Source organism: Schistocerca serialis, chromosome 9 (genome assembly GCF_023864345.2).
Source record: "Schistocerca serialis cubense isolate TAMUIC-IGC-003099 chromosome 9, iqSchSeri2.2, whole genome shotgun sequence".
In the NCBI taxonomy this organism is placed as follows: Eukaryota; Metazoa; Arthropoda; class Insecta; order Orthoptera; family Acrididae; genus Schistocerca; species Schistocerca serialis.
Window position 1 is genome coordinate 380,239,357 of NC_064646.1, and position 26,808 is coordinate 380,266,164.

The 26,808-nt window shown below is 37.4% G+C and overlaps 1 protein-coding gene across 2 annotated transcripts in view; it reads right to left on the bottom strand.

The window, feature by feature from the left end:
* The window catches only part of LOC126418869 (fatty acid synthase-like), a 431,809-nt gene that overhangs the window by 75,226 nt on the left and 329,775 nt on the right, over nt 1-26,808 (bottom strand). For both annotated transcript variants that reach the window (XM_050085866.1, XM_050085867.1), the window contains exons 29-30: nt 21,005-21,150; nt 14,378-14,625 (exon numbers count right to left, since the gene is read on the bottom strand). In XM_050085866.1, coding sequence (XP_049941823.1) covers nt 14,378-14,625; nt 21,005-21,150 — 394 coding nt within the window. The remainder of the gene's footprint in view (nt 1-14,377; nt 14,626-21,004; nt 21,151-26,808) is intronic.

Sequence of the window (26,808 nt, forward strand, 5' to 3'; positions counted from 1 at the left end):
GAGACCAAGAGGTGAATACACTAAGCAGATTCAGAAGGATGTAGGTTGCAGTAGGTACTGCGAGATGAAGAAGCTTGCACAGGATAGAGTCGCATGGAGAGCTGCATCAAACCAGTCTCAGGACTGAAGACCACAACAACAACAAGCTAGCTAATAATAATACCTGTTGTCAACATTTGTTATCAAAGATAGCTGACTTTTGAAGTATTATGTTCACAAAAATTGTCATAGTAGCACCTGAAAAGCAATATGCCTCCATATATTTTTAAATGAATTGCCCCATGTGTCCAATATAGTGGTCCACTGATTGAGTGTGGTGCCCTTGTTGTGCTTGATTGTTACTCAAACAGGGAGTACAAGGAAGGAAGCTTAGGATTTAGTGCCCCATTAATGATGAGGTAATTGCTTATGAAGGAAATCTGGAAAGTTCTCAGTCTAATAGTGAAAATATGAATTTCTGTACTTATTTTTGACATAGCCCCTTTAACATTAATACAATTCATCCAGTGGTATTCCAGTGAAATTATTTCATCTATGTAGCATTCCTGTGAATGTGCTGCAAAATACTCATTGACAGCTGTAATCACATCTTGGCTGAAACAAAAACACTGACCAGCAAGAAAGATCGAGTTTTGGAAAAATATGAAAGCCTGAGGGTACCTAATCCACCACTTCATAGTGTAGATCCTTCAATTTCACCATCTCCAAGACACATTTGTGGGCAGTTACAGTATCCTGATGAATGGTTTTTCCCCCCAAACTATGTCCTTTCTGGAATTTTTGCATCCATATCTGTTATATGGTTAGAATAATGTTTCTTAATCATTGTTTTATCTTTTTGAGATAGAAAATTAACAGAATTACTTTTGCATCCCATAAAACCAGTGCCAGACCTTTCCTGCTCTTTCAGTTGTAGTTTTGATTGTGGTGTGTAGTGGTGAACCTATGAATAATCTGTTGTGATATACTGATGCAGAAAACCACTTACACTTTTATGAACTTGAGCTATTTGGAAATTGTCATATTCTCTGATCCACTGTCAGAGTACGTGGCACCCATCTTGCACAAAAGTTTTTGATGCAAAATGTAGCTTACACATTCTTTTGAAACCCTCACAGTCTTCGTAATTTCAGTCAAGTTCTATGCTGATAATGCAATATCATGCCACACACTTTCTCAAAAATTCCTAAATTTGGCTGCATATTTCTTCACAGTGGAAACTGAAGGAAAAGAGTAACTATACACATTTATGGAACTTAACAGAATTCTAGTAGGCATCAAATTTCTTTTTAGAAAAAGACTTTACCACTCATGATAGTCTATTTTTTCCATTTCCAAGAGCTCACCCTGTGTCTCATTCAGACTGATGGTTACAGCTCCAACTACTGATTAGTACGACTTGTAATTTCACATGGAGCCTGTTCACAGTTGTACCACCCTCTGGGGTTGGGGAGGGGAGCAAGTGGGTGAATGGTGGTGTGGGGGGAAGGAATCCACCTGGTGTTAGCATTTTGTATGCTCAGATTGAGCAAGGAAATTGGCAGTGCTCTTTTCAAAGGATGCAGATCAACATTTGACTTGAGCAAATTTAAGGAAACTTTGGAAAGCTTAAATGTGGATGTAAAAATTTAAACAGTTTTAGTCTCAATAAGAAATAGAATTACAATTTACTAATCACTGGTTTTGGTTGAGTAATGACCATCTTCAGATCTATGACAGTAAACAGAAAATTACCCTTCACTTAATGTGAACACTTAATCTATGGTAATGTGTATATTAAAGATTATGAGGTATTCACATAGACTGAAAGACAACTTTCCATTTACTTTAATACATCTGAAGATGATTGTTAATCACCTGAAATTTTAATTTTATTTTTTATTATTAGTTAACAAGTAATCCAGATTGCAGAACTCCTACACCTGACAGTGTCAGACCTTACAAATAGATCTGGATGGTTGGATAGGGATGCAAACTGTTGCTCTTCCAAAAACCCAAGGACAATATCTGGTATTATGGTCATAAGCCATCGCAAGTTACTCTGCATCATGAAACTCATCTAAAGTACTCATTGTCCTAACAACAAATTTTATGTTTTTAAATTTTGCTACTCTTTTTCTGAGCAATAATAAATGGAAATAATGTGAATCAGTCTAGCAATTGGCACAGACATTCTATAGTTAAACCCAACTGATGACACATCAAACAAAATTCTTAGGAAAGACACAATGAATACTGCTGTATATTTTTTTATAGATTAGCCAAACAAAAGCGCTGGCAGGTCGATAGACACACAAACAAACACATACATACACACAAAATTCAAGTTTTCGCAACAAACGGTTGCTTCATCAGGAAAGAGGGAAGGAGATGGAAAGACGAAAGGATGTGGGTTTTAAGGGAGAGGGTAAGGAGTCATTCCAATCCCGGGAGCGGAAAGACTTACCTTAGGGGGAAAAAAGGACAGGTATACACTTGCACACACACACATATCCATCCGCACATACACAGACACAAGCAGACATTTGTAAAGGCAAAGAGTTTGGGCAGATATGTCAGTCGAGGCAGAAGTAAAGAGGCAAAGATGTTGTTGAAAGACAGGTGAGGTATGAGCGGCGGCAACGTGAAATTAGCGGAGGTTGAGGCCTGGCGGATAACGAGAAGAGAGGATATACTGAAGGGCAAGTTCCCATCTCTGGAGTTCTGACTGGTTGGTGTTAGTGGGAAGTATCCAGATAACACAGACGGTGTAACACTGTGCCAAGATGTGCTGGCCGTGCACCAAGGCATGTTTAGCCACAGGGTGATCCTCATTACCAACAAACACTGTCTGCCTGTGTCCATTCATGCGAATGGACAGTTTGTTGCTGGTCATTCCCACATAGAATGCGTCACAGTGTAGGCAGGTCAGTTGGTAGATCACGTGGGTGCTTTCACACGTGGCTCTGCCTTTGATCGTGTACACCTTCTGGGTTAGAGGACTGGAGTAGGTGGTTGTGGGAGGTGCGTGGGACAGGTTTTACACCGGGGGGCGGTTACAAGGGTAGGAGTCAGAGGGTAGGGAAGGTGGTTTGGGGATTCCATAGGGATGAACTAAGAGGTTACGAAGGTTAGATGGACGGCGGAAAGACACTCTTGGTGGAGTGGGGAGGATTTAATGAAGGATGGATCTCATTTCAGGGCAGGATTTGAGGAAGTCGTATCCCTGCTGGAGAGCCACATTCAGTCTGATCCAGTCCCGGAAAGTATCCTGTCACAAGTGGGGCACTTTTGGGGTTCTTCTGTGGGAGGTTCTGGGTTTGAAGGGATGAGGAAGTGGCTCTGGTTATTTGCTTCTGTACCTGGTCGGGAGGGTAGCTGCAGGATGCGAAAGCTGTTTTCAGGTGTTTGGTGTAATGGTTCAGGGATTCCAGACTGGAGCAGATTCGTTTGCCATGAAGACCTAGGCTGTAGGGAAGGGACCGTTTGATGTGGAATGGGTGGCAGCTGTCATAATGGAGGTACTGTTGCTTGTTGGTGGGTTTGATGTGGACGGACGTGTGAAGCTGGCCATTGGACAGATGGAGGTCACCGTCAAGGAAAGTGGCATGGGATTTAGAGTAGGACCAGGTGAATCTGATGGAACCAAAGGAGTTGAGGTTGGAGAGGAAATGCTGGAGTTCTTCTTCACTGTGAGTCCAGATCATGAAGATGTCATCAATAAATCTGTACCAAACTTTGGGTTTGCAGGCCTGGGTAACCAAGAAGGCTTCCTCTAAGCGACCCATGAATAGGTTGGCATACGAGGGAGCCATCCTGGTACCCATGGCTGTTCCTTTTAATTGTTGGTATGTCTGGCCTTCAAGAGTGAAGAAGTTGTGGGTCAGGATGAAGCTGGCTAAGGTAATGAGGAAAGAGGTTTTAGGTAGGGTGGCAGGTGATCGGCGTGAAAGGAAGTGCTCCATCACAGCGAGGCCCTGGACATGCGGAATATTTGTTTATAGGGAAGTGGCATAATGGTTACAAGGATGGTTTCCGGGGGTAACAGACGGTAAGGATTCCAGGCATTCGAGAAAGTGGTTGGTGTCTTTGATGAAGGATGGGAGACTGCATGTAATGGGTTGAAGGTGTCGATCTACATAGGCAGATATACGTTCTGTGGGGGCTTGGTAACCAACTACAATGGGGCGGCTGGGATGATTGGGTTTGTGAATTTTAGGAAGAAAGTAGAAGGTAGGGGTGCGGGTTGTCGGTGGAGTCAGGAGGTTGATGGAGTCAGGTGAAAGGTTTTGTAGGGGGCCTAAGGTTCTGAGGATTCCTTGAAGCTCCACCTGGACCTCAGGAATGGGAATACTTTGGCAAACTTTGTATGTGGTGTTGTCTGAAAGCTGACACAGTCCCTCAGCCACATACTCCCGGCGATCAAGTACCACTGTCGTGGAACCCTTGTCCGCCAGAAGAATGACGATGGAACGGTCAGCCTTCAGATCACGGATAGCTTGGGCTTCAGCAGTGGTGATGTTGGGAGTAGGATTAAGGTTTTTTAAGAAGGATTGAGAGGCAAGGCTGGAAGTGAAAAATTCCTGGAAAGTTTGGAGAGGGTGATTTTGAGGAAGAGGAGGTGGGTCCCGCTGTGACGGACGACGGAACTGTTCCAGGCAGGGTTCAATTTGGATATATTTTTAGATATATTTTTCCCACGTGGAATGTTTCCCTCTATTATATTTTTATAGATTACATTAGATTAGATTAATACTAGTTCCATGGATCTGGAATACGATATTTCGTAATGATGTGGAACGAGTCAAATTTTCCAATACATGCCATAATTAAGTTAATTTAACAACATAATTAAGTTAATATAACAAATTTTTTATTTTTTGTTTTTCTTTAATTTTTTTATAAGTTTTTTTCTTTTTTTTTCTTAATTTATATCTAAAAATTCCTCTATGGAGTAGAAGGAGTTGTCATTCAGAAATTCTTTTAATGTCTTCTTAAATACTTGTTGGTTATCTGTCAGACTTTTGATACTATTTGGTAAGTGACCAAAGACTTTAGTGGCAGTATAATTCACCCCTTTCTGTGCCAAAGTTAGATTTAATCTTGAATAGTGAAGATCATCCTTTCTCCTAGTATTGTAGTTATGCACACTGCTATTACTTTTGAATTGGGTTTGGTTGTTAATAACAAATTTCATAAGAGAGTATATATACTGAGAAGTTACTGTGAATATCCCTAGATCCTTAAATAAATGTCTGCAGGATGATCTTGGGTGGACTCCAGCTATTATTCTGATTACATGCTTTTGTGCAATAAATACTTTAGTCCTCAGTGATGAATTACCCCAAAATATGATGCCATATGCAAGCAATGAGTGAAAATAGGTGTAGCAAGCAAATTTACTAAGATATTTATCACCAAAATTTGCAATGACCCTTATTGCATAAGTTGCTGAACTCAAACGTTTCAGCAGATCATCAATGTGTTTCTTCCAATTTAATCCCTCATCAATGGACACACCTAAAAATTTTGAATGTTCTACCTTAGCTATATGCTTCTGATTAAGGTCTATATTTATTAATGGTGTCATACCATTTACTGTACGGAACTGTATGTACTGTGTCTTATCAAAATTCAGTGAGAGTCCGTTTACAAGGAACCACTTAGTAATTTTCTGAAAGACATTATTGACAATTTCATCAGTTAATTCTTGTTTGTCAGGTGTGATTACTATACTTGTATCATCAGCAAAGAGAACTAACTTTGCCTCTTCATGAATATAGAATGGCAAGTCATTAATATATATTAAGAACAACAAAGGACCCAAGACCGACCCTTGTGGAACCCCATTCTTGATAGTTCCCCAGTTTGAGGAATGTGCTGATCTTTGTATATTATGAGAACTGCTTATTTAAACTTTCTGCACTCTTCCAGTTAGGTACGAATTAAACCATTTGTGCACTGCCCCACTCATGCCACAATACTTGAGCTTGTCTAGCAGAAAATAATATAACTACATCCCAAAGACACTGACATTTTCTTGAACTGTCTGAGTTATAACTCATGTGTTTCCTATAGCATGGCCTGACAATGGAGCCAATGTTCTACTTCGGAGTATGTCTGGAATATTCTGTTCAGCTCAAGGCAACCCACAAAGCTCAGTGATGTATTCCATTATATTTTTGACACTTTTAGACATCATCAGCTCAGTCACTGGTAATTCTGGAAAATGTATTCAATTTTTTGGATGGATACTATTCTTCTGCGAAATCCTCCATTCTTCTGCAAAATTCTCATGATACGTGATTTCAGCTTACTGAATATTATTTTACAGTATCAATGGTATTAAAGGTACTCTAGAAAGTGAAGCAAACTCAGCTGCAAGAAGAAAGTCCTTATGGCTCAGCAGCAGCCCAGGTTTCAATTTAATGTCTGCTTTGTTATTATAAGTAAACCCTGCGTATAGTATGAAAATATTCACACATTACATACAAGAAATTTAGGGGGTATTTACTACAACATTCTTTTCACACTGATGACATTCTTCATATTAAAGATGATAATTACAATGTTACACACACAATTATGTTAGTTGAGGTAAGAACAGTAATGATTCTGCACTGAGTCAGGAACTGACTACAACATACAAATGGTTCACTAGTGGTATATTCCTGCCACATTCACGATTATTGTGAGGATTTTCTGTGCCATAGTAAAAAAAAAAAAAAAAAAAAAAAAAAAAGATAGATGTGAAACTGTAATTAACATAACTATGAAATGACATAGTGATATAAGCACTGCAACTGAATTCAGGATGAAAAACAATAGCAATTATGCATCTAGCAGTAGAGAACTGGGAAATGTAAAGTGAAGTCCAGCAGTTAAATAGCTATGACCGAATGCCTGTAGCTGCTGTGTTACATTCTTCTCTGAATCCACCTCCACCTACCACATATGCACAAACATGCACACAAATAAAGAAAAAGAGAGAGAGCACACACTGATCTTTCACTTCTCTAACTCCTTTTTTTGGTTTACTGGATACAGTATCACCATACATTAGAATAAAGACCAAAGACCAATGCATATGACTTATATTTCAACAATAAATTTCCAGTGCCTAACTTCCCATAAAACATCATCATGAGAATGACTTCCACTGAAGAACAGCAAAAGCCCAAATAAAATGTCATATGATTGCTACATGACAGAGCCAGAGATTCCTTTATATACAAAAGAGAGGAAAATGATGGAAGAATCATGTATTCAAGGATTAAGAAAAATTGTCACCAAGAACCAAGTGCCACAGGGGAAAAATAGGGTAAGGGGGTAATGAATTATGAAATCTTAGTAATGGATGTTAATTATTTCATTTTAATTTTATTTATTTGCAATAATATAAATTGTGTACTACACAGAAGCTAAATCAAACAAGACAACAGCTACAACAATCTTATAATGAGAAAAAAGAAGAAAAATTACATTAATTACCAACAAAAAGTAAAGCTGTCATCAATCTGAGAGTTAGTTTAAATATCACAATGCTTTCTTTACTAAGCTTGGTCCTTTCTATGCATATACTTTGCAAAGCACTGTGAAGTGCATCATGTCAGAGGAAATTTAGCATGATACCACATGTTATGGTTCCTTCACATTCCAGTTGCATGGGGAATGTAGGAATAATGACTATTTAGATGCTTCTGAGCATGCTGTAATCAGTGTGATATCGTCTCCATGGCCGGTTGGGGTGTGATACGTACAAGGTTGAAGAATGTTTCTAGATATTCACTTCCCCTATTGGAGATTGTATGTTGCTGTCTTACTCTGTCTTGTGGAATGACCTTTCTAGCCATTTATGGAGACATAAAAGACTTACAGTTGAATGATTACATAGAACCAAGTGTAGCTTGATATTTTTCTCATTAACAAACAATACCAGACAATGAAAGGCATTACTGTGCATAACAACATCAATCACATAACAGTAAATTTGGAGATGAAGGGGCCTGCACAAGATAGAGTAGCATGGAGAGCAGTATGAAACCCATCTTTGGACTGAAGACCACTACAAAAGCAATGGCAAATAGCAATTGATTGGATTTGAAAATTAAATAAGATGAAAATGACAGAAATGACAACTGACAAGTCAGGGAACAGAATGAGGGCTGAAAATGGGCAGCAACAGCAAAAAATCAAAGCCCAACTTTAGAACAAGGCATACAAGTAACTTTAAATGAAAGGGATGTGAAAACGTGGAAATAATATTTGAATTATGGAAGTATAATGTTGTATGATGATCTATGTGAGTTTTCACACTGCTGTAATTTCCACCTAAGCAATTACAGGTTACAAAACTAAATAACAGGTAATATTTATGTTACGGAAATTTATTCTTGACTTAACAATTTTTATTTGTATGTTACATTATTATGAGGAATAAATACTTAATACATGTCCACTTCCTTCTGCTTCATGTGGAATGCATAATCACAGTATTTTGCTGCAGCTCCCGGCCACCATCACAACAAACATGACAGCCAACACACTGCCATTTTGTGTTGCTGATCTTTGATTTAATTGCCTAAATTAAATTTCAGTTGCAAAAAAAAGAAATAATGTAATAAGAAATATTTTGTTGTATTATATGACATATTTAAGCTGTTCACTTTCTTGTCAGCATTCCTCAAGAACAGATACAGATATTTATTATGTGGTGACGAGGAAGGGGGAAGAAATAAGAAAAGGAAGCACTGTATGTAAATTTAAATAATGTCATACCAAGAATATTTACCCATCAATATAAGTGCTCAGATTTAAATATACAGATATTTATTATGTGGTGAGGAGAATGGGGGAAGAAATAAGAAAAGGAAGCACTGTATGTATATTTAAATAATGTTGTACCAAGAATATTTACCCATCAATCTAAGTACTCCGATTTAAAGGTTAACATTTGTTTGCTGAAGAAATATATGTTGTGGCAGCACATGCCTAGTGCTTGCAGTAAAGGTTTTTTATTATACCTATGACATTTCCATTAATAAGTACCATGACTGTGACCACCCTTTAAATACATGTTCAAGAGACTAATATGACATAATGTGCCATGGCTGATTCTCAACAAATGTATTGTGTACAAACGTTCAGTAAGTCTATTAATCTTAACATATTTTGTGAGCTGGATTATCACTGTGTTTAATGTGTAAATTAGTTTTGATACACAGCACCTTTATTAAATATTTTTATTAGACTACTTGAAAATGACTAAAGGCCTAAATTACATAGTACACTAAACTCTTGCTAATATGGCCCTCAGTAGTCCGGCCTCTCAGTAATCTGACACACTTGCAGCTTCTAGTCGTTCAACCTGAAATGACGCCTACAATAATGAAATTTCGTCTGCAACAATGTTGTTAGTTAATTATGATGTTCAACATTCCTGTACACTTTGAAATTACGGCTTTCCTTAAGGATCATTATCATGGCTTCTAAAAGGAAACACGTTATGCTAGACCTCAAGCAGAAATTAGAAATTAGATATAAACTGAACTCAAGTTCTTTGCAGAAAACCACTGTTGCTTGCAACATTGTCAGACAAACAACTATTTATGACAAAACTTCAGCAGAAAAGAGATAATCATAAGTTCACAGGAAAGTTATGATGAAACTTATGAAGAAAACGACATAGAAGGAGGAACACGAGGATATATCAAACTGCTGATGCTGGAGCTAGAGATGTCTTCCTGGAATACATTATGTAACAATCAGGAACATGGCAGGACCTATGTAATGCTTGTAGAGCCGTTGTGTGATAATGCATACTACCGTTGCGTATCGCCATTTTTGGGACATGTTTCATACTGAATGTTGAGTGATATGAATATGCGTGTACACACTCAAGGACTAAAAATGAATGCATCTTTTGATTTGATAAAGTACAATCCCTTTGTGTTTATACTAAATTTTAGACAATCTCAACAATCTGACACTTCCGCTAATCTGGCACGCATATGTGCAAGGATTGGCTGGTTTAGCAAGAGTCTAGTGTAATACAACAAACAAATTAAAACTGACAGTTGCAGGTGGGATGCAATCACTTATATTAAACTTCTAATTAGTACTAATCCTTAACAAACATTACTAGTTTTTTGGAATGTCAACATGTGCTCATATCCCACCTGAGAAAAATTCAGACTGCTCTTATCTAAGTCATAGGTTTATCTTGATAAATTATGGCTAAGAATGTCTCACACTGACAGTTAATTTTGGTGTGTACCATCTTATCTTCAGACTGTTATCTTTGATGCACAGATTAGTCTCATAGACAGTTTCTTTCATTCAGTACAGTTGAAGTGTGACATGATCTGAATTTTTTAGCTCTCTTGCTTATCCACTGAACATTAACTTTGCCCCCAGTCCTGTCATGGTTTTATTCTACCACATCAGGGGCCAGGTCACCTGCGAAAACAGCCATGTCATTTACCAGCTCTGCTTATATGACTACCAACCAGCTGTCCATCAGGATGAATGACCACCACCAAACTGAGGTCAAGAGCAAAGTAGGCCACCCTGTGGCACAACATGCAGCTGAATGTAACACATTTGATTTCAATGGCTGCTTCACGACCAGAGCCATCTGGATACTTCCCTCCACCCCAAGCTTTTCTGAGTTGCGCATAAGAGAGTTATCCTGACAACACATTCTTTGGTCCCATAATTATCCCAGCCTCAACCCACAGTAGCATACTGTTCCCACATCCTCCACCCAACAGTTTCCCCCCCTCTGTCCTATCATCTCCTCCCCATTCTCATCTCCCATCCTGTTCATTTGTTGCTCTCTGTCAATGTGTCTACCCGTCTTCCAAGATCCTCTCCTTTTTTGCTCCCTTTTCTCCATCTCCCTGCTCCACACCCTTCTGACACTGTGTCTGTTGGCATTCTAGACCCTGCTTACTCTATAAGACAGCATATGTCTCTCCCCCCACCCGTATTCTGCTACCAACCAAGGAAAATAGAAGAAAAGAAATTTCATGAACAGCAAATAGGGATAAAGCTAAGGGCAGTATCAACGTACTTTACCAAAATATCAGGGGATTAAAAAATAAAGTAGATGAGCTGATGATATGTTTAGATGATCTCAAAAATAAGAATGAGATTGATATACATTGTCTGTCTGAGCACCATGTAACTGTAGGAATGGAAAATGTCAGTATAAGTGGGTATAATTTAGCATCTTACACCTGCAGATCTAGTATGGATAAAGGAGGAGTTGCCATTTTCATTAAAAAAAAAAGGGTATAAATACAGAACTGTTGAAGTAAGCAAATTTTGTGTTGACCAGCACTTTGAGGTTTGTGCATGTGAACTTCAGCTAGATAATGTTGTGTTGATATTAGCAACAGTGTACAGGACTCCACTAGGAGATTGGGAGCTATTCATAAAAAAGTTTGACTCCCTATTATGCTGTCTGTCAGACATAAAGATGGTGATTTCAGTGTTAACTTTCTAAGGAATTCTGATAGGAAAAGTGAACTAGAAGTGTTGTTAACAACATAAGACTTAGAATCAGTGATCAATTTCCCTATAAGTGTAACTCAGGACAGTTGTACTCTAATAGATAATGTATTTGTACAGCAAGAGGATGTAGAACAAACACGTACTCTCCCTGTGGTAAATGGATTATCTGACCATGATGCACAACTGATTAACTTACAAAACCTAACAGGGCATATACTTCAGAGACCATTAAGTAAAAGTGTGAAGGTGCTCAACTTGGTATCTATAGATCACTTCAGAGAAAGTTTAGGAAATGTAAAATGGGAAAATGTATATAATGAGCCAAATGCTAATGATAAATGCAGCATATCTCTTGATAGATTTATATCCCTTTTTAAGATTGCTTTCCAAAGAAAACTACTAAATGTAACCACAAACTTTTCAAAGAAACCTTGGATTACTACAGGTATTAAAGTGTCTTCAGAAAGAAAAAGAAAACTACTAGAAGTAGTTTTACACTATAAAAATTATTGTAACATACTGAGAAAAGTTGTAAGGAAATCAAGAAATTTGTATGTTAGAGAAGAAATTAACAACTCCAGCAATAAAATCAAATCAATATGGAATGTTGTAAGAAGGGAGACAGGAAAAGTAACCACTGGGGTATGTAGTATTACTGTTAAAGAAAATGAGACCATCTTAACCAACAGTACACAGGTAGCCAATGTATTTAATAATCACTTCTTAAGCATAGGAGAAAAAATTGGTGAGAATAGTTCAAAAGAAAAAGTAAGGCAGTATGTGGAAGAGACATTTTTGAAAAAAATTTAGTCAGATTAAGTTTCATCTAACAACCTCTTGTGAAATAAGGAAAATTATTAAATTTTTGAAAAATAAATGTTGTGTTAGAGTAGATGACATCTCTAACAAGTTATTAAAACAATGTGGAGGAATTACAGCTGATGTTTTGAGTCACATATGTGATGCATCACTGACTCAGGGTATTTTTCCAGAGAGGTTAAAATATGCCATTGTCAGGCCTCTCTACAAAAAGGGGAAACCACAGATGTCAATAATTACCAGCCAGTATACTTACTTACAGTATTTTCAAAAATCTTTGAGAAAGTAATGTACTCAAGAGTGGTTAGCCATCTCAACAGTAATGGGATACTTAGTAAATCACAGTTCAGATTTCAGAAATGCTGTTCTATTGAGACAGCAATATACAATTTTACTGTCCACATAATAGAGTCTTTAAATAGTAAAATGTCACCAGTAGGAATATTCTGTGACTTATCCAAAGCATTTGACTGTGTGAATCATGACATTATGTTAGAGATATTACAATTCTATGGTATAAATGGAACAGCATATGAATGGTTTAAGTCATATCTACACAACAGGAAGCAAAAAGTCTCTTTATATGCTTCAAGTGATTCAAAGGAGTTTGTCACTTCATCTAACTGGGGTGTAATTACATTAGGTGTTCCACAATGTTCGATCATGGGTCCCCTCCCGTTCTCGATATATGTGAATGACCTCCCTTCTTATGTGAAACAAGATGCTGAACTGACACTGTTTGCTGATGATACAAGCATAATTATTAATCCACTAAAAGAAAGTCGTATAGAAAAAGATACAAATAAGGTATTTTGATAAGTTATTAATTGGTTTTCTGCGAATAGGCTTGTTCTGAACTTTGAACAAACACAGTACATCCAATTTTCTGCTGCAAAAAGTATAACTCCTTCAATAAACATAACACATCAAAAGAAGACAGTAGCCATGGTAGAGCATACTATGTTTTTGGGTGTACAATTAGATGAGAATCTTAATTGGAAAAGTCATATTTTGGATCTCCTAAAGCGACAAGGTTCAACAACTTTTGCAATCAGAATAGTTGCCAATTTTGAAGATGTGGAAATTAATAAGCTAACATACTTTGCATACTTCCATTCTCTGATGTCATACGGAATAATATTCTGGGGCAAATCAACACTTAGGCAAAAGGTATTCACTCTTCAAAAGGAAGTAGTTAGAATAATGTGTGGGGTTCATAGTCACACATCTTGTAGGCATCTGTTTAAAAGGTTAGGAATTCTTACAACTGCTTCACAGTACATTTCTCCGTAATGAAATTTTTTCTCAACAACATGGAGCTGTTTAAAATCAACAGCGACATTCATGATTACAATACCAGAAAAAAGAAAGACCTACACTGTCGTTTACTTAACCTATCTTTGGCACAGAAAGGGCTAAAATATGTTGCTATAAAACTTTTTGATAAATTATCAGATGAAATAAAATGTCTGACAGACAACAGTAATAGTTTCAAAAACAATCATACCGCCTTGACAACTCCTTCTATACCATAGATGAATTCTTGAATATGAGTAAATAAATCTGGAGATATAATATATGGATTTTGTGACATTTAAGGGAATGGTCTGTATGCATTTCTTGTGCATTTGACACGTTCCACATCATAACGGTTTTTCCGTGCTATTGATCAATGGAACACATAACTAACTAACTAACTATCTTTTCCCCTTCCCTGCCCTCTGTGGATTGCTGCTTGCATCCCTTGTGAAAGTTGCATTTCAGCCTGAGATGCTGGAGTTGGCAGTCATGTGTGCGTGAGGTGTGCTTGCTTGTGTGTACGAATGGCATGTTCTCTCTTTTACTCACGAAGGCTGTGACTGAAAGCTTTATGCAAGTGTCTTTTAATTCTCTCTGTCTGCAGCTTAATGTTCTTCTTTACAGTAAGTAGCAATCCATCTTTTCCTACATTGTTGATATTCTTACCTGGAGTTTCCATTGCTTAAAGTTGAATGTTGATATTATTTAATTATTTTACAATTACCAAAAATGTTCATTATAATGAAATTTCATTTTGACTTACCACTGCCAGGTTGAAAATTCCTCCAACTGGACCTAATTTGTTTGATTCCGTCAAAAGTTTGTAACATCCTTCTTGTGTTGTAACATCTTCTGTGGATACAATTACCTTGATACCATAACTCAGCCATAATCTGAGTCTTGACTCTTGGTATCCATTGCTGATGCCTTTCCTTGATGTGAGTACAAGCTTTTTGGCTCTCCTCAGGATTAGCCAATCAGCTAACTCCAATCCAAAACCACCAAGACCTCCTAAGAGAAGAATAAGACATAACAATGTGTATATAAGCATGAACTTTTCATTTGGGGGGAGGGGGAAGGGGGAAGCAAGGAAGACTGGGGTTTAACTTCCAATCAACAATGAGGTCATTAGAGGTAGAGACAGAAACTTTGTTTTGTATCTGTAGCATAAATACACTGATTTCTAATCTACACATATTGTGAAAAATAAACTGAGGGCACATGGTCTGGCCAGTACTTATCTTAGATCAGTATAGCCCACAGTCACACAAAACCAGTGAAAATAAATAAAACCTAGTTTTTGGAGAGTTTTTCCATCATCAGGGAGAAGAAAAAAGGGAGGGAAACATCGGTTATGTGTGACTATTGTGGGTGTACTGAGCTGAGCTAAATACAAGCCGGCCGTCTATCTCTTTGTATACTTTTCATATTTCTGTATGAGATTTTTCCTGTTAATCACTATATAAAAAGCACTCTGCCTTCAGGCCACAAGTGGCCTACTGGGACCATCTGACCGCCGTGTCATCCTCAGGGGAGGATGCAGATAGGAGGTTATTATTTAGTACATATTTAATTGACTTTCGAAGTGACATCACATGGCAATGATAGGAGCTACAAACTAGTCACATACAGGGGAGGGAAAAGCAGTAAAAAGCCACCGCAACTCAAGAGAGCTGCGAAGCCTTATCAGATCTGTGTCGGGCCTGGTGGCGTAGCAGTAAAGTACATGCTTCGAAAATGAAAGGTCTGGGGATCAAATCCCAGTCAGACCATGGACTTTTTAACATGCCTTTTAACCTAGCATTAGCCATCGATGACTTGTATGTTTGCCAGAAATGACACATGGTTTGGATGCCACACTAAACTGTAGATCCTCTCTCTTCAGTTGGACAACTGGGATAGGTTAGGAGCACACAAGTCACTGTGGACATCCATGTGAAATATTTGCACCAGGTCAATAAGCCACATTAAATTACTATCAGTGGAATCTACACATCCATATAAATTATTTTCATCTACACATATTATAAATTACATACTGTCAGTATATGAGGACTTATCTCAGGAAATACTGTAGGGAATTGGATACAGTTTTCAGTAAAAGATAGTCTGATTCTCAAGGAAGGTTTGTGTCTATATTTTATTACTTCTATACCAGACAAGTCAGCTGGTTGTAGACATTTAGTGGTACCTGGGCAAAGCTGGGACAGGTTGCTAGCAACAACTAGAAAGCGCCCTTGTTCTTTCATGTTTCTATCAGGCAGTGCAGTTCCTATCACTTTTTCGACTTAATTTTCTTATTAATTGATTCTATTTGTTAATCTTGCATGATGGATTCAATGTGGCCTCAAGAATTAGTTGCAGAATAACTGCTATGCTGAAAATGCTGAAAATTTCTTCACAAAATTATTAGCTTTGAATGGTGAGCAGCTAATTGCATATGGGAATGTTCTTTAATATCATTATCAGCAAAAAGGGAAAATAAATAAAACACATCTTCCTTGTCTAAAAATTCTTTGTAATCTTAAAATATTCAATGAATTTTTTACATTTCATTTTATTGTTGTTCTTTATATTTCTCACCACCCTTGAATGGCTGAATTACTTGGACAGATGTGTCTGCAGGCAAGAAAAAAAATCTTGAATTTTCCCCAGGTTTCCCAGTTAAAAACATGTTTTTTTCCCCATATGAAAATATGCTATACCCCAAGTGAACATATATTTTTTCTGTGTTAAGTGACAACATACTTTCCATTGGAACTGTGAAACTTATGAGTGATTTGAATGGTAAAGGTTTTATACACTGGCGTAGAACTTCCTGGCACTTTAGGAAATGAAACCCAGCAAGAAATTATGTGTTTCGGAAGGATATTTGATGCACAGCCACATGTACACTGCATATTTTCACTTTGTCAAAGTTTAAATATGAATTCCACTAAATACAGCATGGCAGCTTTTGAAGCATTGATATTGTGATTGAATTGCGCAATGAGCTTTTGTAAGCCAATCATAGCTCATGTCACGTGATTTCTCCAGCCACTGACAGCAGATATTCAGAGGACATGTGACGTAGTCGGCCCATAGCGACATCACTGTTAAGCAGCATGAACGCACAAATAGGAAAAGCTAATGGTTTAAATTTATATACACACAGCATAATTACAAGAAAAGCTAAGGCTGGCTGTCAAATGTCCCATGATTTAAGAAGTTCATTGCACATTGTCATATGTAGCATAATTCATCTTGCATGAAAGGAAATTTACCGTGAAAGCAACACTTCTTGAACCACCATTTCCAATATTCTCCTGCGATCTGTTAGAAATGTACACAGTTGTGACATCACACTTAAGGAAAGCAGTTTGTTGTTATGGAGTATTGCACAGTTTTCATCTTAAAGCCTTTGACACATTTTGCTGTCAGCAGACACTTGTGTGCACTGTGTTTTGCTGCTGTAAATGGCATATTTTCTTTGCAACCAACGTTTTATTCCAATGTTATTCTCTGGTTATGTTTTATTGCTGCAGTATTATTCTGCAGTAAAGTGCTAATTAGATTATCAGTTCTTACCATTCAAAATTATAAAAAATTTAACAGCAAACAGAAACAATGAGAAAGCTCCAGAATTTTAAAGAATTCCCAACTGTCCTTGGGTGTATAACACTGTTGTAAATTAATGATCAGTTACTAAAAGTTCTTTCAGAATGATGCAAAATATGAGAGTACAATGCTCACAAGTAATTATTTTTGTTACTTCTTTTATTTCATAATTGTTGTGTATTTGAGCATGTGATACTCACAATACCATTGTTTTATTATACCAGTGATTGCTGCTAACAATACAACATATGGTTTCACTATAAAATAACCGGACTATTGCTGTAAAACTTTTTATTTCAAAAACATACATACTTAGTTATTGTCACCCTCAATACTTCTCTAACCCTACAATGCTCCATGTGAATTTTCCACAGATGAAAAGAGTGCTGGAAGTCTTCTTGTGTAAGCTCCTTGATGGCACCTGCCATTTTTTCTTTCACTGCTTCAACAGACTGAGATCTTGTTCCTTCTAACACAGGTTTGATCATGGGGAATGGGTAAAACTCACATGCTGTGATGTCACATGAATAGGGTGGGCAGTTTAACACTGGCATGCTTTACTTTGCTAGAAACTCCACAACAGACAATGTAGTATGAGCTAGTGCACTGTCTTGATGCAGTATGCAAGACTTGCTCTTCCACAATTCAGGTTATTTTCTATTTATTTTCTCATGGAGTTGATCAAGAACATCTAGTCAGTAATGTCGATTAATAGGTGACCTTCAGGAATCCAGTTACAATACACAGTTCCATAAATTTCAGAAAAAATCAACACTCTGAATCTTGATTTCCTCATTTGAGCTTTTTTTCACTGTCGCTGAAGTTGGGCCCTTCAAACGCATGGATTGGCGCTTAGTCTCTGGATCATTAGTGAACCAAGATTTCTCACATGTTGAAAATGATCCTAATTTCTTGAAAAGAGTTCCAAGAAATTAAGATCATTTTCAATGCTATTCAAAGTGTCAATTCAAACATTATCATGAGCATAAATTTGTTTGAGTGTGAGAATTTTTTTACTACAGTTTTGCACCTAATTTTCTCATGCCAAATTCGTTATGCAAAATTTGCTTATAAATTTTTGTCAGTTCCTACAGTTTCAGCAGTAGGCCAAATACTCAACTAATGCTCAAATCAAATCAGATTACCTGCTTTTTGATATTTTCATTCATTTTTGATGTTGAATGTCGTCCTGGTCATGAGTAATCTTCAAAATTTTCTTGGCCATCTTGTAAATGCTTCAACAACTCAAAAACTTGCGTAGGGGATAAACAGTCTTTTTCATGCACTTCTTTTAGTATCAGATACATTTCAGTAGCAGTTTTTCCCAGCTTCATTGAAACTTCAAACAATTCACTGCTCTGTTATTATTTTCCCAGAAAAGGAAAATAACAGCTCTTACACAAAGTCCATACCCACAGTGATTTGTCTACTGACACCAGGGATGACACATTTGAAAGAGAAGACACCACACTTCATAGCTATTGAACGTTCATCAGCCCCATTCTTTTACAGCGACACCTTGTACATTTATAACAAATGTTACTGGCTGCATAGGGTGTGTGCTAGTGCAGAGGGTGGAAAGATGTTGGAAATCAGCCTTCATGCAGACAACATTGATGTCTCGGACTTCAAAGAATTTTCAATATTAAGTTGTTAAACCATGAACTTCATATCGTACACTGCTGGCCATTAAACTTGCAACACCAGGACAGATAGCAAATCATGAAATTTTATAACAGCTCTAACCCTGCTGGTCATCAAGTTGAATTCAGCTTGCATGACATGACATAGATTTCTCATTGTTTGATTTTTTCTGACTGCTCTTCTTCCATCCTTGCCCAGTGCTGATTTCCTTTGTTACTATTTCCTAATGCATTACTGGACTCAACCCGGTCCTTCTTTCTCTTCTCTCCTGTGTTTCTCTTGTCACCTTACAAACCACACTGCATGCTCTACTTACAAGCCACACTGTATCAACTGTCTCAGCCGTGCACAACAGACTTCTGCAGGATCATGTTGATTGTTGTTGCAGCATCTTATGTTCCACATTACTCCCCTGATATCATTAATCCTATGCCTTCAAACTGATCACTCTCCCTGCGTCACTCTCCCATATTTTCGTGTGTTATTTCCTGAACCTTTCCAGTTCCACATGATCTTGTACCTCATCCTACCAACCCCTCCTTAGCCCCTACTCCTTCTCCATTCCATCCCAGTTCTCACCTACTAACTTCACCTCATCCAGTCAAATCTACTGTGCCCCTTATTCACACTTATCCACACTCAGAGTGCAACCCACAGTAAAATATTTTTATTTACTTTATTTATATCTTTTCTTTGATCTCATCATGACTTCACACATTTTTTGTGGGTTTTCGCCTTTCACTTTACTCCCACTCTCTCAGGTTTCATCTTGCATGCCCCTATTTCAATCATTTTCCTGAATTTTCCCACATATTTGGGTGCATGTTAGTGAATTTTTTTGGATGTAATTCTACATTATTTATGTATTTTTTCGCGTGTTTTCCACAACCATGGATCCTTGCTCCTTCCATCTGCATCAATACAGAAAAGTATCCTTATCCCTAGCCAGATCCCAGTCTCGCATACTGTTCTTATGTTGTTGTTGACTCCTGGAATCCTCCCAAATGGTGTTACCATCAAATTACCCATCTCCCACTGCCACCCTTCCTTCCACAATGATGTTCATCTGTTCAGATTCCACCGATCCTTAGCCCTCACCAACATAGTCAAGCAAAATCATACCAATCGAGTCCAAACCTCCTTGCAATACCTTTCCAGAATTTCTTAATCTCGAACCTTGCTTCACCATCATTCCCCCAATGCCTCAACATGCAAACTAACCATACATCTGCAGAAAGAACCACAGTTCATCACCTAAAATCTGACCTTGTAATCCTACCTGTGGACAAAGGCACCAATGCTGTTGTTTTGAACCATAGATGAAAATTTATAATAAATTAAAATGGAACAAGTTAATGTAGATCAATTTAGATACACTTAGAAGAAAGCTGTTAGGAGCACTAACACCAAAATGTTATTACTCAGTGGATGAATTCATGCAGAACAAACTGGAAATTTGAGCTTGATACAGTGTGATACATATCCCAAGAAATATCATTACAGCATTTTTATTTATTTTAGCACTATTATTTATAAGTGTAAAAATCACTGTATCTATATTACAAATTTTTGATATATCTTCTGTCCCATCGATTGCAAATGTAGTCATGAGATGAATAAACCACAATTCCTTCTTTAATATTTTTGCATTATCTACATGTAACTTACATCAGGTACAACTATATTTCTCTTCCTTACCATTGACTTTGAGAGTGTAGAACTTCCCTTGTCCTCTCTCAATTTTCATATTCTCTCATCTGCCAATGTAGCAACTGCCATCACCATAGTCAGTCACTTGGCTTGTCCACTACTACATTCCAATTTTGCAGAACAGTATTTGAGCATCTGGCAATGCAGTGACTATCATCATTATAGTCAGTCACTTGGATTGTCCACTAATAAATTCAAATTTTGCAGAATATTGTGATTTATCTTTCAAAACTTTGGGAATTTGTTAACTTGAGCACCTTTTTTCAGTATTGTACTGATCAAATTTATTGTCACTTCCAATACAAGGGATCATGTGTCTCTACTTCAAACATACATAAACTGTTCTACATTTTCAGTTCTGGTTAACTAGGACAGTAGATCAGTATTTAAACAAAATGACTGACATTTTCAAGCTTTAAGTGATGATACTTTTACTTACCAACAATGATGTATGTGAATTCAGGCTTGCAATAAAAACGTGGTTCAGCATCTATCTCGAGAATTGCAGGACGAACCACTTTTTCTTGTTCTTCCTCTCGCACAGCCACCAACACCTTACCCATGTGCTTTGCAGCTGCCATATACCTGTACAATGACAAATTACTCTACTGTCAGTTTCTAAATGGAGTTGATGAAATTTAAAGTAAGAGACACACAAGCAGTATATGAAGAGTTTAGATTAAGATGTGGCAAATAATAAAATGTTTGTAATGTTGTTTCTTAAGATCTGCATCATGATTTTTGACAATAGAAGGATAGGTGTTACTCTGGGTGTCTATTATAAAGATTTTACTTTTGTGTATTGAAGTAATTGGTGAAAACTTTCTGACTCTGCATATCTTATCTTTCTTGTTATTAGTTCAGCTATAAAGACACTGGAAATGAAACAGTGTATTTCCTGATGCCAGAGCATAACATTCAAATTAAACCAACATTGGTGCCCCACGCACACACACACACACACACACACATGCACACTAAAATTCAATGAAGTTTTACTAGCACTCTAGATGTGTAAGGTATTAACAAACCAATTTCCAAGAGCCTCATGACAAAGTCCTTAAACAGTAACTGACAATTCATAAAGTTACGGTTAATTTATTACTTAAAATGGAGACAAAGAAATAAAAAAGAGTAAAGTATATTTTGAAAGACGAACAGTGTTATAAAAATATAGATAATAAGACATGAAGCACTGCTACATTGAGACATTGCAACATTCTGGCTGAGACCACGATGGTAGGTGCTGCTTTTCAGTACCAACTCAGGAAAACTGATGAATTCCTTGACAGCTAAAACTCTCAGCAACTATTACCCCAGAGTGTCTCATTCTCTGCATTTTACTGAACATGTCAACATGTGAAATCCAGAATCTATGAGGGGGTTTGAAAAGTTCTCCAAATCACCGTGAGAAGTCAGTGCTAGTGCAATGAGTTGTTCACATGATATTCATTGGTCTGTTGCCTGCAAACATGTGGCATGCCAGTGCTTTTGGAAGAGATCTGTGGCAGTGAGATGGCTCTGTTGTTGTTCCCACATAGTGATTTGCGAGGATGGAAAAAATCGAGATTCGAGCAGTGACTAAGTACTTCGTAAAGAAATGTACAAAAGCAAAGGACATTCATGCCAATTTCCAGATGACACTGCTCCTTCATATTCAACTGTTATCAAGTGGACAAATGAATTTAAATTTGGTTGGGAGAGCTTAGATGATGATCCGCGCAGTGGTCAGCCAAGATGTATCACTGCTCCAGAAATCATTGTGAAAGTGTGCAAAATGGTCATGGAGGATCGCCGATTGAAAGTGCGTGAAATTGCTCATGCTTGCCTGTTGTCATCTGAAAGAGTATTTCACATTTTAACTGAAGAATTGGAAATGAAAAAATTATCTGAAAGATGGATGCCATGACTCTTGGCACACACAGGTGCCATCGCCATGGTAAAATTACGCAAACTGAGGTACGAATTGTTGCCACACCCGACTTATTCACCTGATATGGCTCCATCAGACTTTCATCTCTTCCCAAAACTGAAAATTTTTCTTGGTGAACGAATATTCACTTCAAACAAAGAATTGATAGCCAGAGTTGACAACTACTTTGCAGGCCTGGAAGAAACTCATTTTCAAGATGGGATCAAGACACTGGAACATTGTTGGACCAAGTGCATTAATCTACAAGGAGACTATATTGAAAAATAAAAAAAGTTTCTGTGATGCAAGTACTTTTTTTCTATTCCGTTATGAGAACTTTTCAAACCACCCTCGTAATTACAGTTATAAAAACAGCACTACAAAGGACTGCAAGTGTTTTAAGTAATACCTTACACAGTGACATATCACCAAACATAGTTTTAAATGAAATTTCACTTCCAGAATAGTTGCACTGGAGATCAGCTTAACTATTACTTCGATAACAAAATATTAGTGGCCTGATGTGCCAGCCATACTGGGTAATTATTCCTTGCAGAGGCTGCCTTGAGCCTAGCGGTTTCACCAAACACACCATGCGGGGATGGATATATCAACACTTACTTTTTAGTAGAAACTTTGCTTACATAAAAGTATCTTACAAAATAAATATGCAAACTCCAAAGCAATGATCTAAACTATACATCATGTACTAACAAGAGATTTAAATGTAATCATGTGACCTGTGGTGTGGCATTTCTGGCAGTGGACAAGTATATGAAGAAGCCATCTCACACAAAGATATGTACTAAGATTTATGGAAAATCAATAACTTAGATTAACTTCATAAAAACTAGTTTATATGGTAAAATACACAGGCACAGTGTATTTCTTCAGACAAGTACATGAAAAAATGGAAACTAAACTAAATGACTGTGTATCAGTCAACTGCTGCAGGTGCTACCACCACAGGGCATCCTGTTGGCTCAGCATCTCTAAGTCCATCTCAGTATCATTCGCATGGCAAGGTATTGCATCCTCCACCCATTTGTGTGGTAATATCTGGGGTGGAACAGGTAATGTGGGGAACAGGGGAGACTAGTATCTCCACCAACAGCTTTGTGACAATTGGTGATGTGGCTTCGGCCAGGCAACTGAGGGCAACAGTTCAATTTCTAAAAGTGCCCCATGCATGTTACCTTGCAGTGGGTGGGGGTCAGAAGCTTAAGAAGATGGTGTGGAAATCTGAGTTTGGGCTGTATGGGAGGCAAAGCTAGCAGTGGTGGTAATCTTGAGTGGTTTTGAGCGAGTCTCTTAAGTTTTTACAACGGTGAATGAATAAACTTCTTTAATAAACAGTTTGATTGTTTCTTAAAACATATGCCATTAAAATTTATATATTTTTCCACATCTACATCTATACTCCAGAAACAAATTATGATATATGACACAGGGTAATTTGTGTGCTATGGCCACTTCCCTCTTTTCTATTCCAGTCTTGAATGGTCTGAGGGAAGAAAGACTGTTAGTAAGTGCCCATGTGAACTTAAACCTCTCTAATTTTACTTTTCAGGTATTTTGTCAGATATACAGTATGTAAGAGGAAGCAATATATCAGTTAACTCTTAAAGGAATATATGCTTTCAGAACTTTAACAATAAACCACACCATGATGCAGAATGCCTCTTTTGCAGTGTCTGGCACTAGAGTTGGCCGAGTATCTCCAAGACACTTCTGCACCGACTAAATGAACCTGTAATGAAATACACTGCTCTTCTACATTTCCTCTATCAGTCCTATATGGTATGGATCACAGACTGATGAGCAATATTCAAGTATTGGTTGAAATGGAAATGAGCGTAAGGCATTGTTGGCTGGGAGGCCCCTATTCAGGTAAGTTTGGGCGCCAAGTGCCAGTCTTAGTACGTTCGACGCCACATTGGGCGAGTTGCACACCGGTGATGATGAGGACAACACAACACCCAGTCCCCCAACCCGGCTGGGATTTGAACCCAGTCCCACTTGAATGGGAGGTGAGTACATTACCACCCAGCTAAGCAGACGGATGCCCAAGTATTGGTTGAATGATGGTTTTGTAAGCTACTTCCTTTGTGGGTGGAAAGCATTCCCTGAGGATTCTTCCAACAAATCTCAGTATTGCCTGATCTGCGATTAGATTTATGTTGTTGGACCGCTTCAATCACTCCATACGTGTTCTCCTGGATAATTTATGGATGTGGCCTGCTTTCTGTCATTATTGTACAATTGTATAATCACACAATAATTAGTCTTTCTGCCTATTTATGCACAATGCATAACATTTGTTTATGTAGGGGCACAACTGGCATGCTCTGCATTAAGTGCTGATCTTCTTCAGGTCTTCTTCTATTTTACTACACTTTTTTAGCATTGGGATTTCTCTGTGTATGGCAGCATTATCCACAAAAAGTCTGTATGAAGCTTCTTATGTTATCCACTATGTTATTTATATAGACTGTGAAAAGTAATGCTACACTAACACTCCCTTACATAATATACATTTAGTATACAGGGTGGTCCATTGATCGTGACCGGGCTAAATATCTCACGAAATAAGCATCAAACGAAAAAACTACAAAGAACGAAACTTGTCTAGCTTGAAGGGGGAAACTGGATGGCGCTATGGTTGGCTCGCTAGATGACACTACCATAGGTCAAATGGATATCAACTGTGTTTTTTTAAATAGGAACCCCCATTTTTTATTTCGTATTCATGTAGTATGTATAGAAATATGAATGTTTTAGTGGGACCACTTTTTACACTTTGTCATAGATGACACTGTAATAGTCACAAACATATGGCTCACAATTTTAGACAAACAGTTGGTAACAGGTAGGTTTTTTAAATTAAAATACAGAACGTAGGTACGTTTGAACATTTTATTTCGGTTGTTCCAATGTGATACACGTACCTTTGTGAACTTATTATTTCTGAGAATGCATGCTGTTACAGCGTGATTACCTGTAAATACCACATTAATGCAATAAATGCTCAAAATGATGTCCGTCAACCTCAATGCATTTGGCAATACATGTAACAACATTCCTCTCAAGAGCGAGTAGTTTGCCTGCCGTAATGTTCGCAAATGCATTGACAATGCGCTGACGCATGTTGTCAGGCGTTGTCGGTGGATCACGATAGCAAATATCCTTCAACTTTCCCCACAGAAAGAAATCCGAGGACATCAGATGCGGTGATGTTTTCCATATCAAATAATTACTGAACTAACAAGTTTTGCTAGAAGAACTGGTCATTTATGTAATAAGAAAAATGGACAGCTGCTAAACTGTGAGACTGAACTTTGCAAATAATCAGAAGTTGAAATGAATATTTTTTTATTCACAAGTTGAAATTTGAACTTTCTTGAACATGAGAATTTTATGAATAATTTTTGAAATAGAAAGTATTTGGAAAAAGAAAATGCTTATGGAGAAGAGGAGAATGAGGGTTTTAAAATGAGCTATGCCAATTTAGCCAGAAACATCCATTAGATCACTGTAAGTTTCATCTGTAGATGTTCTTGATGAAACTTAAATCATGAATATTTCTTTATGAAAATTATTTCCTGTTAAACCAAATGTCATTAGTGTTTGGGAAATTACCTGTTGAATAATAAAATCTTGTGAGTTCCTGGATGGATAAGAAAGTAGAAACTTGATGTCAGGAGTGGTCCAAGAAAAAATAAGGTGATCCCACCTCACTCTGTTACAATGTCTGAAAGTAATAGTGAAACACCTGAGGAAAAATATGTATTTTAAGAGCAGATTCCATGAGAAAAAATCGATTTTCAACTATTTACTATTGTGTCTAATGACTGAGCTTCAGATCACATGTGTCAAACAGGGAACACTTTAAACAATTTATCACTTTACCTGATATTTTTGATGGAAAGATTAGATGAAATGTACAGCATATCACATCAGATAATGTGGCAAGGTGAATGAATACAAGATTTAAGAAACTTCATTCCAAAAATTAGCATTTATTGGTCAAGATTAATTTTTGGATGCTATGGTTTCCTGTGAAATATGCTCACTATTTTTATTTACTTAAATTTGGCATATTTCGTGACAGTACCTTTTCCGTTAGATGTTTACAAGGTGATATTGGTCTTGGCTTCAGTTGTCTAGTGGAAGTATGATTCCACAATGCATCTTTGTCGGCTGCAGAAATGACCTGGTTCAATGTGTTTGCTTCATTTTTGGTGCTTCAAATACCATTTCTTCGAATGTGGTTTCTTCTTAAAGTTTATATAAAAAAAAAATAGTAACATTTCCTATGTTGACTGATTTCT